A 12141-nucleotide genomic window follows, 5' to 3' on the forward strand; every position below is an offset into this window, starting at 1 on the left:
GAATATTGAGGGAAAGTCTTACTTATATAGAATTTTTTGATGAATGAGGTTATCCAAATCTCTGTGCAATTTGGAAAATATTGAATTTTTGATCATCATAAGTCATTTATCGATGGATGCATTATAAATTACTTCAGAACTTAGTGCATTAAGGGAGCGATTATTTATGATTTCTTATATATCTATGAATGTTTCTGCTGATGTGCTAGTAAGTGTAAGATTTTTGTAGCTCCCTTTGTTTTTCATGGTCCCTTGTACAACTTATAGAACATTGCTTCAAAATTAGTAGTATATAAGACACTTCTCTGCATTCTAAAATGGATGCTTGATAATAAGTAATGGTGTGTACATACTCATATAATAATAATAATAATACAGAGAACATTGGTGAGCACTTAAGGTAAAATAGTCACACCACTCATGTAAATTCCTCAACTATTTCAAAAGCGAATAATTTTATTCACTTTATAAAAGTTTCTGATTTCCCCCTCTATTTGAAGAGAGAAGTTACGGTTTCATTTCAGTCCTTATAAATTCATTATGGTTTTTAAAAATTAATATATTTATTTTACTTAAAAAAAAGTTTATTTATTTAATTGGAGGCTAATTACTTGACAATATTATAGTGGTTTTTGCCATACATTGACATGAATCAGCCATGGGTGTACATGTGTTCCCATCCTGAACCCCCCTGTCCCACTTCCCTCCCTGTCCCATCCCTCTGGGTCATCCCAGTGCACCAGCCCTGAGCACCCTGTCTCATGCATCAAACCTGGACTGGCAATCTGTTTCACATATGATAATATACATCTTTCAGTGCTATTCTCTCAAATCATCCCACCCTCACCTCCTCCCACAGAGTCCAAAAGGCTGTTCTATACATTTGTGTCTCTTTTGCTGTCTCGCATATAGGGTCATCATTACCATCTTTCTAAATTCCATATATATGCGTTAGTAGGCTTCCCTGGTGGCTCAGAGGTTAAAGTGTCTGCCGGGAATGCGGGAGACCCTGGTTCAATCCCTCGGTCTGGAAGATCCCCTAGAGAAGGAAATGGCAACCCACTCCAGTACTCTTGCCAGGAGAATCCCATGGAGTGAGGAGCCTGGTAGGCTACAGTCCATGGGGTCGCAAAGAGTCGGACATGACTGAGCGACTTCACTTTCATTTTCATACTGTAATGGTGTTTTTCGTTCTTACTTCACTCTGTATAATAGGCTCCAGTTTCATCCCCCTCATTAGAACTGAGTCAAATTCATTCTTTTTAATGGCTGAGTAATATTCCACTGTGTATATGTACTACAGCTTTCTTATCCATTCATCTGCCAGTGGACATTTAGGTTGTTTCCATGTCCTGGCTATTGTAAACAGTGCTGCGATGAACACTGGGGTACATGTGTCTCTTTCAATTCTGGCTTCCGTGGTGTGTATGCCAAGCAGTGGGATTGCTGGTCATACGGCAATTCTGTTTCCAGTTTTTTAAGGAGCCTCCACACTGTTCTCCATAGTGGCTGTACTAGTTTGCATTCCCACCAACAGTGTAAGAGGGCTCCCTTTTCTCCACACCCTCTCCCGCATTTATTTCTTGTAGACTTTTGGATAGCAGTCATTCTGACTGGTGTGAAATGAGGACCTCAATTCTTTTTCTTTTATCTCATGAGGTTCTGCCAGTTTAAGGAAAATCTTTTTGTGTGTGTGTGTGTGTGTGTCCTGTAGAGCCATGTCCCTTTCCTGAAGGGCTCAGGAAAAGTTTGATTTTGAGAATTATCAGGACTTTATCTCAGTGCTTGCTGAGAGTGGTGTACTTTACAGGCTCTTATATCCTACAAATAGGAAATAATTACAAATGTAGGTGTAAAGAATACTTTGTACCAATTGCGAATGACAGACGATCTTCTCCCTCACAGAGGGAAGAAGAGATAAAATACTAAAATGACATTACTGAACATTCACAGAATTGTGAAAATGACTGTGGTGGGGCCACCTTGTTTCTCATAAGTGGTCACCAGTGTTCTGTTAATAAGATGGAAGAGGAAGGAGATATGCCCACAATTAGTTGAAAATATGTATCTCTTATGGGTTGATTTTGTGCCTCTAAACTTAATGTATCTGTGCCATAAACACTCATACTCATATGTGATCATATTTGGAGATAGAGTATTTACCAAGTAATCAAGTTAAAATATGTTCATTAGAATAGGTCTTAATCCAAATGAGCTATATCCATATAAAAGGGAAAGTCTCTTGATGAAAGTGAAAGAGGAGAGAGAAAATGTTGGCTTAAAGCTCAACATTCAGAAAACTAAGATCATGGCATCCAGTCCCATCACTTCATGGGAAATAGATGGGGAAACAGTGGAAACAGTGGCTGACTTTACTTTTCTGGGCTCCAAAATCACTGCAGATGGTGACGGCAGCCATGAAATTTAAAGACGCTTGCTCTTTGTAAGGAAAGTTATGACCAACCTAGATAGCATATTCCAAAGCAGAGACATTACTTTGCCAACTAAGGTCCGTCTAGTCAAAGCTATGGTTTTTCCAGTGGTCATGTATGGATGTGAGAGTTGGAGTATAAAGAAAGCTGAGCACCGAAGAATTGATGCTTTTGAACTGTGGTGTTGGAGAAGACCCTTGAGAGTCCCTTGGACTGCAAGGAGATCCAACCAGTCCATCCTAAAGGAGATCAGTCCTGGGTGTTCATTGGAGGGACTGATTTGAAGCTGAAACTCCAATACTTTGGCCACCTGATGCGGAGAGCTGACTCATTGGAAAAGACCCTGGTGTTGGGAAAGATTAAGGGAGGGAGGAGAAAAAGACGACAGAGGATGAGATGGTTGGATGGCATCACCGACACAATGGACATGTGTTTGGATGGACTCCAGGAGTTGATGATGGACAGGGAGGCCTGGCGGGCTGCGACTCATGGGGTCGCAAAGAGTCGGACATGACTGAGCAACTGAAATGAACTGAACTGAACTGGAAAAGGGAAAATCAGACATAGATACATACATATAGGGAAGAAAATGTGGGGAGGTATAGGGAGATTTCAGCTATTTACAAGCCAAGGGAAGTGGCCAGGAGTGGAGGCCCCTTATGCATTCACACCGTGCATAAGATCCAACTCAGATGAAACTTTGATTTGGACTTAGAGCCTCCACAAGTATGAGACAATAAATGAATGTGTTTAATTGACCTAGTCACTAGCATTTTGTATAGGAGTTGTCAGTTCAGTTGCTCAGTCATGTCCAACTCTTTGCAACCCAATGAATCGTAGCATGCCAGGGCTCCCTGTCCATCACCACTCCCGGAGTTCACTCAGACTCACGTCCGTCGGGTCAGTGATGCCATCCAGCCATCTCATCCTCTGTCGTCCCCTTCTCCTCCTGCCCCCAATCCCTCCCAACATCAGAGTCTCTTCCAATGAGTCAACTCTTCTCATGAGGGGGCCAAAGTACTGGAGTTTCAGCTTTAGCATCATTCCTTCCAAAGAAATCCCAGGGCTGATCTCCTTCAGAATGGACTGGTTGGATCTCCTTGCAGTCCAAGGGACTCTCAAGAGTCTTCTCCAACACCACAGTTCAAAAGCATCAATTCTTCAGCACTTAAGCCTTCTTCACAGTCCACTTCTAACATCCATACATGACTACTGGAAAAATCATAGCCTTTACTAGATGGACCTTAGTTGGCAATGTAATGTCTTGGCTTTGGAATATGCTATCTAGGTTGGTCATAACTTTCCTTCCAAGGAGTAAGCATCTTTTAATTTCATGGCTGCAGTCACCATCTGCAGTGATTTTGGGCCCCCAAATTAATGTCTGACACTGTTTCCACTGTTTCCCCATCTGTTTCCCATGAAGTGATGGGATCGGATGCCATGATCTTCGTTTTCTGAATGTTGAGCTTTAAGCCAACCTTTTCACTCTCCTCTTTCACTTTCATCAAGAGGCTTTTAGTTCCTCTTCACTTTCTTTTTCGGTACGTTTATTTCTAGGTGTTTTATTTCTCTCTCTTTTATGCGTTTTAACTCACCCTAGTGGCTTTTCAGCAATAAGAGTGATCATTTTTGAGAAATAACCACTATAAATCATTAATCAATTCCAGTATGTGTGGTATTTGGGGACCTAAATAAGGTTTAAGACAATAATTTATAATTTGCAAAATGTTACATATTTTTAGTGTATATGTGTAAGGATTCCTATTTCTGTTTGTGTTCTGTATTTGGAGAATGGGATTCTGTCCTTCTCTTCATACTGATCACTGGTTTTGATAAATTCTGGAGATAATAGCTGTGCATTTCATTCCTATGATTTTCAGGAGCACTCTGCTAGGGAAGCCAGGACATTCTGCTCATGCCACTGTAGGTCAGCCAGGAGAAGATTCTGTGTTGGAGTAAAATGTCCACCAAGTGACCTGAGTCACTCTGAGGCCTGAAAGAGCTGGAGCTATGGAGGACTGTCATACTCTCTCAGGAAGCTTTAACTGATTATTTCATTTTCTAACTCAGATGGCTTTCACTGAGTTTGCCTGAAAGTGAAAGTGAAGTCGCTCAGTCATGTCAGACTCTTTGCAACCCCATGGACACCAGGCTTCTCCATCCATGGGATTTTCTAGGCAATGGTACTGGAGTGGGTTGCCATTTCCTTCTCCATGAGATCTTCTCGACCCAGAGATCCTACCCAGGTATCCCGCATTGTAGACAGACACTTTACCATCAGAGCCACCAGGGCAGATGGGCTGACTGGGGGTTAAACATGGGGGAGGGGCAGGGCAGGAGTTGGGAGGTGGGACGTCCGGTGTCACGGGACATGAGCTGCCATAGTAACAGGCCTCCCTGCCTTGCATCCAATCAGAGATGGACAGTGTCTGTGACGTCAGGGAAAGCCGGGCCTATAAATTCGGCCAACGGCCTTCAACGGCCTCTCTGTTCTTCTGGGCTGCACTATGGAGAATGGTGGCGCTGCCGTGTTGCAACCATCCTCTGACAGCCATGAGGAAGACGTGATCACCATAGAAACCAGCACCTCCGAAACTGAGCCCTCTGAAACGGAGATGGTGAAAGCAGAGACCTCCAAACCAGAGCCGAATGATGCGGAACCAAAAAGGCGAAGCAGAAGACAGCTAAGGGCCGCCGTTGCCGTTGCCGTCGCCGCCGCTGCCGTCAGGGCAATTTCTCAAGCTTTGCTACCTATTTCCCTAGGGTGCTGAAGCAAGTACATACAGGCCTGAGTCTTTCCCGTGAGTCCGTGAACGTCCTGGATTCGTTTGTGAAAGATATGTTCGAGCGGATTGCCGAAGAGGCTGGGCGCCTGGCCCACAGCAACAAGCGCTGCACCATCATGACCGAAGACATCCAGACATCTGTGCGTCTTCTGTTGCCTGGGGAGCTCGGCAAGTATGCCACGTCCGAGGCCACCAAGTCGGTCATCAGATACCACCTCTGCAGATGAACTGCCCCGGGACTGTCTGACCATCGCAAACCAGACTTAAGGGTTCTCCCCTTAGGCCCTACATTTAATCTTTAAAACATTTCTACCCCAAAGAAAACATTAAAAACCTCATTAACTTTGCTTCAATATGTGTCTGTTGTGTCATTTGTTTGACGGAAAATCGTGTCCTTTTTTCTTAACATGTTGCAACTCGTCCCTTTCCTAAATGGTTATTTCTATTCGTGGTTTCTCAGTGATTTTAGGGATCTTTATGGTCAAAATTCTGTCCCTAAGGTTTCATTGGCCTTTTCCATTTTCATTCTCCCATCTATATTTAGGTATCATCCAGAGATTTTTATATGGGTATAGCAACCGATAAAAAGGGTGGTCTTCCCGGGTGGCTCAGCAGTAAAGAATCGGCCTGCAATGCAGGAGTCGCAGGAGAGGCAGGGTCCATTCCTGGGTCATAAAGATCCCCGGGAGGAGGGCATGGCAACCCTCTCCAGTATTCTTTCCTGGAGAATCCCATGGAGAGAGGATCCTGGTGGGCTACAGTCCATAGGGTCTGCAAGAGTCGAGCACCACTGAAGCAAGGTAGCAGGCAGGCTCACACAGAGCAGTGTGTGTGTGTGTGTGTGTGTGTGTGTGTGTGTGTGTGTGTGTGTGTGTGTGTGTGCTCAGTCACTCAGTCATGTCCAGCTCTTTCTGACCCCATGGACAGGAGCCCGCCAGGCTTCCATCTCCTTGAAAGTTTCCAAGCAAGAGTACTGAACTGGGTTGTCATTTCCTACTCCAGGGGATCTTTCTGACCAAGGGATAGAAGCTGTGTCTCTTTCATCTCCTGTACTGGCAGTCAGATTCTTTACCACTGCACCAGCAGTAGAAGATAGAAAAATCACATTTACCCATTCTATTCCTTCAATCCCAATTCACTTCCATGTGTAAAATAGGACTCAAACACAGTGTAAAATAAGAAAATTCTAAATTTCTGGAATCAAACGCCATATCTTTTGAAATTACCCTATCCAGATTTCTCTGATCCTATTTTTTGTTTGCAACCTAGAACATTTTGCTTTAAAAAAAAAGAAAGAAAGAAAACAAAAATCCTGACTGAATTGCAAACTTGCAGGGATGATGGGATAGTCCAGTGACAGAGAATGTAGCCACAGTCTCCACAGTAGCAGCCAATGAGGGACTGGTAGCCCATGTGCCAAAGCAATTGGCCAAACGTATGGTGGAGTGAGGAGAGATGAACAAATAAGAACCTTCCTGTGACACTCAGCCTAGAGATGGAGTGGGAATATGGCGTGGTAGTTTCCCTGATGTTTTTCCATTCAAGCACCTGCTTTTAACCATGGCCATTTAAGTACAGGCATCCATTTCTTGGGGCTTCCCAGGTGGTGCTGGTGGTAAAGAACCTGCCTTCTTATGTGGGAAATGAAGAGCCATGGATTCAATCCCTGGAGTGGGAAGATGCCCTGGAGAAAGGCATGGCAACCCACTCCAGTATTCTTGCTGGAAGGTCCCATGGACAGAGGAGCCTAGCGGGTCACAATCCATAGGGTCTCAAAGAGTCAGACACGACTGAAGCAGCCTCGCATGCACGCATCCATTTCTTGGGTCTTCCCAGGTGGTGCTGGTAGTAAAGAACCTGCCTGCAATGCAGGAGACACAGGAGACCCAGGTTCTGTCCCTAGATGGAGAAGGTTCCCTGGAGGAGGGCATGGAAACCCCTCCAGTATTCTTTCCTGGATAATTCCCAGGGACAGAGGAGCCTGGCGGGCCACAGTTCATAGAGCCATGAAGAGTGGGACACAACTGAGGAGACATAGCGCACATGCATGCATCCACTTCTTGTTGTGGGACTTGCCTCTAGCTCCTTGCATCAAAATAAGGAGGAGGATGTTCAGCAGTTAAGAGAAATGAGATGACTCCTTCTTCTACCTCAAGTATTTGACTGCTATTGCTTATGATAGTATTTACTGAATTTAATGTGCATTGTGTTTTTTTCTTGGTGCATTGATATTTTTATTTCTAAAAGCATATTGCTGAATTTCAAAGTAGTTGGTGATTTTCCTATTCCTTTTATTTTTGTTTTGAGATATGTTTTATTTTTTTAATTAATTAATTTTTTATTGAAGGATTATTGCTTTACAGAATTTTGCTGTTTTCTGTCAAACCTCAACATGAACCAGCCTAGGGTATACATATATTCCCTCCCTTTTGGAACTCCCTCCCCATCCCACCCCTCTAGGTTGATGCAGAGCCCCTGTATGAGTTTCCTGAGCCATAACAGCAAATTCCCGTTCAGTTCAGTTCAGTTCAGTCACTCAGTCGTGTCCGACTCTTTGCGACCCCATGATCGCAGCAGGCCAAGCCTACCTGTCCATCACCATCTACCGGAGTTCACTCAGACTCACGTCCATCGAGTCCGTGATGCCATCCAGCCATCTCATCCTCGGTCGTCCCTTTCTCCTCCTGCCCCCAATCCCTCCCAGCATCAGAATCTTTTCCAATGAGACAACTCTTCGCATGAGGTGGCCAAAGTACTGGAGCTTCAGCTTTAGCATCATTCCTTCCAAAGTAATCCCAGGGTTGATCTTCAGAATGGACTGATTGGATCTCCTTGCAGTCCAAGGGACTCTCAAGAGTCTTCTCCAACACCACAGTTCAAAAGCATCGATTCTTTGGTGCTCAGCCTTCTTCACAGTCCAACTCTAACATCCATACGTGACCACAGGGAACACCATAGGCTTGACGAGACGGACTTTAGTTGGCAAAGTAATGTCTCTACTTTTGAATATGCTACCTACATTGCTCATAACTTTTCTTCCAAGGAGTAAGCATCTTTTAATTTCATGGCTGGAATCACCATCTGCAGTGATCTTGGAGCCCCCAAAATAAAATCTGACAATATTTCTACTGTTTCCCATCTATTTCCCATGAAGTGATGGCACCGGATGCCATGATCTTCGTTTTCTAAATGTTGAGCTTTAAGCCAACTTTTTCACTCTGCACTTTCACTTTCATCAAGAGGCTTTTAGCTCCTCTTCACTTTCTGCCATAAGGGTGGTGTCATCTGCATATCTGAGGTTATTGATATTTCTCCCGGCAACCTTGAGTCCAGCTTGTGCTTCTTCCAGTCCAGCGTTTCTCATCATGTACTCTGCATAGAAGTTAAATAAGCAGGGTGACAATATACAGCCTTGACGTACTCCTTTTCCTATTTGGAACCAGTCTGTTGTTCCATGTCCAGTTCTAACTGTTGCTTCCTGACCTGCATACAGATTTCTCAAGAGGTAGGTCAGGTGGTCTGGTATTCCCATCTCTTTCAGAATTTTCCACAGTTGATTGTGATCCACACAGTCAAAGGCTTTGGCATAGTCAATAAAGCAGAAATAGATGTTTTTCTGAAACTCTCTTGCTTTTTCCATGATCCAGCAGATGTTGGCAATTTGATCTCTGGTTCCTCTGCCTTTTCTAAAAGGAGCTTGTACATCAGGGAGTTCACAGTTCATGTATTGCTGAAGCCTGTCTTGGAGAATTTTGAGCATTACTTTATTGGCATGTGAGATAGTGCTATTGTGCGGTAGTTTGAGCATTCTTTTGCATTGCCTTTCTTTGGGGTTGGAATGAAAACTGACCTTTTCCAGTCCTGTGGCCACTGCTGAGTTTTCCAAATTTGCTGGCATGTTGAGTGCAACACTTTCACAGCATCACCTTTCAGGATTTGAAATAGCTCAACTGGAATTCCATCACCTCCACTAGCTTTGTTCATAGTGATACTTTCTAAGGCCCACTTGAGTTCACATTCCAAGATGTCTGGCTCTAGATTAGTGATCACATCATCATGATTATCTGGGTCATGAAGATCTTTTTTGTACAGTTCTTCTGTGTATTCTTGCCACCTCTTCTTAATATCTTCTGCTTCTGTTATTTCCAGACCATTTCTGTCCTTTATCGAGCTCATCTTTGCATGAAATGTTCTCTTGGTATCTCTAATTTTCTTGAAGAGATCTCTAGTCTTTTCCATTCTGTTCTTTTCCTCTATTTCTTTGCATTGATTGCTGAAAAATGCTTTCTTATCTCTTCTTGCTATTCTTTGGAACTCTGCATTCAGATGCTTTTATCTTTCCTTTTCTCCTTTGCTTTTTGCCTCTCTTCTTTTCACAGCTATTTGTAAGGCCTCCTCAGACAGCCATTTTGCTTTTTTGCATTTCTTTCCCATGGGGATGGTCTTGATCCCTGTCTCCTGTACAATGTCACAAACCTCATTCCATAGTTCATCAGGCACTCTATCTATCAGATCTAGACCCTTAAATCTATTTCTCACTTCCACTGTATAATCATAAGGGATTTGATTTAGGTCATACCTGCTTGGTCTAGCGGTTTTCCCTACTTTCTTCAATATAAGTCTGAATTTGGCAATAAGGAGTTCATGATGTGAGCCACAGTCAGCTCCTGGTCCTGTTTTTGTTGACTGTATAGAGCTTCTCCATCTTTGGCTGCAAAGAATATAATCAATCTGATTTCGGTGTTGACCATCTGGTGATGTCCATGTTACATATGGTAATGTAAATTTCCATGTTACTCTTTCTTTGCATCTCACCCTCTCCTCCCCTTTCCCTCTGTCCATAATTCTATTCTCCTATTTCTTTTTTAAAAGGTTGATTTCAAGGTTACTACATCCTTGGAGAGAGAGAAGGCATTCTGCGATTTCAGTCCTTTCTAATTTAGAATGGTTTTCATTAGAACTTAATATTTCATTATATTTTAAACTCTTCATTTTGCACTTTAAGCAACAAGGATATGCTGTACAGCACAGAGAAATATACCAATTATCTAATAATAAGTGTAAACAGAGTATAATATATAAGACAACTGAAGCACTATGTTGTAAACCTGAACAAATATAATATTGCAACTCATGAATATATCCATAAAAAATTTAAGTTGAGAAGAATTTATCAGTACCACTGTTATTGGATGTAGAAATCTGTGAAGGATTTGATTCTCAGCAAAACAATGAGAGAAAAGCTAGGAGGATCTACAAAATTCTAACCTCTTGACCCCAGCTGTAGTATTTTCTCTAGGTCAGTCATGACCGAGTTCGGTAAGTTCTGAATTATTTTCCTAGCAATTTCATTTCCCAGTTTATTCTCATTCTCCCAAAGTGTACTATGGAGTTCTTCAGAAGCAGTTTATGTGTGATATGCAATAGATAGAGTGAAGAAACTGATATACCCATCCACTACCTCTAGTATATTTCCCCCACATATCCCAGTTCATTTACATATTTTCCACATATCCTAGTTAATCAAACATTTAAATATATAAATGAGGACTGATATATAGTACAGAACCGGCAAAACAAAAATTTCACACACATTTCAATTTTCTAATTTCCTGGGTTTTGAAATTGTTTTAAACATACAGGAGAACAAGGTGGCAGAGGAACAGGTGGACATGGAGTACATCTCTCTCCACGGATGCATCAGGAATACACCTTCAGACACAGAAGTGCATGCAGAACACCAGCTGACAGTGGACAGGAGTCATTGACCAGCGGAAAATAATATAGACCCACCAAAACCTTGGTAGGATGAAGGAACTAGGGGGAAAACCAGGAGTGTGAGTAGGACTGGACCTGCCCTCAGCAGGTGGGGGAACTGAAGCAGGGGTCCGATCCCCACATCAGGGCAATTGTCTGAGTCAGAGGAGAAGCATTTAAGGCTGAGAGTGAAACAGCTGATCTGTGGTAGCCGAAATGGAATGAGAATCAGACAGTCCTTGCAACCATACATACCCAAGATGGGGATGCAGATCCCCTGGAAGGTGCAGCGGCTGGTAGCTGGAGTTTAGGGATTGTGGAGCAATCCCAAAGTGAGGGCTGCTGCAACTGTGGAGAGACTTATCAAGGGGATGTGAGGGAGGAGACTGTGGTGGGAAATGCCTGTGGAGGAAAGCCAGGCAGCCATGGAAGCTAGGCGATACTGCTGAGTCACGTTTGGGGATGAAGTCATCACCATAGCCTCTCTCTCCCCACAGTGCCAGCATTGGCAGCTGAACAATAGAGAGGCTGGCCCAGCAAGCACCTGACACACAGAGTAGGACCCCACCCAGGGTGCCCCTTTAAGTGCCTGATGTGCCAATCTATAGAGTAGTACTCCAGCCAGGGGGGCCCCTATATGAGCCTGATGTGCCAAACAACAGAGAAAGTCCCCAGGCAAGGAAGCCCTCTACGTGCCTGAATGGGTGGAGCTACAAAGAAAGACTGGCCAAAGAGGCCTTCTGATCGCCAGCTACAAGAGGCTCGAAAAAAGACTCTGATGGGGCCATAACTCCTGCAGTGGAGGCAGTCCATGTCCCTGCATACTTGGTGCTGCCAGAGTCCCTGCAAGCCTAGAAGCTGTGCCACTTCACCCTCAACTCTCACTAGGGCAGAGCTGCCACAGGCAAAAAAAAGTCTTGTGCCTCAACATGTGGGGTCGCTTTGGGAGTGTCCTACTCTTTCCGACCCTGGAGACTGTGGCCTGCCAGGCTTTTCTGTCAGGGAGCAGGGTTCTCCAGGCAAGAATACAGGAGCGTGTTGGCCAATACTGGTTTCCATGGCTGTGTGGCACTGGAGTGGCCCTGAGGAGATACCCCACGTCCAAGGTCAGAGAAGCCCAGCAGGATGGTGGTGCTGGAGCGACTTTGAGGAGATATCCCATGTCC

At 43.8% G+C, this 12141-nt stretch overlaps 1 protein-coding gene across 1 annotated transcript; it reads left to right on the top strand.

Moving 5' to 3' along the window:
• The first annotated feature begins 4939 nt into the window (after positions 1-4939).
• On the top strand, positions 4940-5445 carry LOC114111702 (late histone H2B.L4-like). Its single transcript, XM_042242363.1, has 2 exons — positions 4940-5100; positions 5196-5445. Exons 1-2 carry the CDS (start codon positions 4940-4942, stop codon positions 5443-5445), a joined length of 411 nt encoding a protein of 136 aa, XP_042098297.1.
• Positions 5446-12141: the final 6696 nt, after the last annotated feature.

The sequence above is a fragment of the Ovis aries genome, chromosome X, assembly GCF_016772045.2.
Source record: "Ovis aries strain OAR_USU_Benz2616 breed Rambouillet chromosome X, ARS-UI_Ramb_v3.0, whole genome shotgun sequence".
Taxonomy (NCBI): domain Eukaryota; kingdom Metazoa; phylum Chordata; class Mammalia; order Artiodactyla; family Bovidae; genus Ovis; species Ovis aries.

Coding starts and splice junctions, on each gene's coding strand:
- LOC114111702 (XM_042242363.1), top strand. CDS start 4,940: ATGGAGAATGGTGGCGCTGCCGTGTTGCAACCATCCTCTGACAGCCAT. Junction 5,101..5,195: donor AATGATGCGGAACCAAAAAG/GCGAAGCAGAAG, acceptor CTATTTCCCTAG/GGTGCTGAAGCAAGTACATA.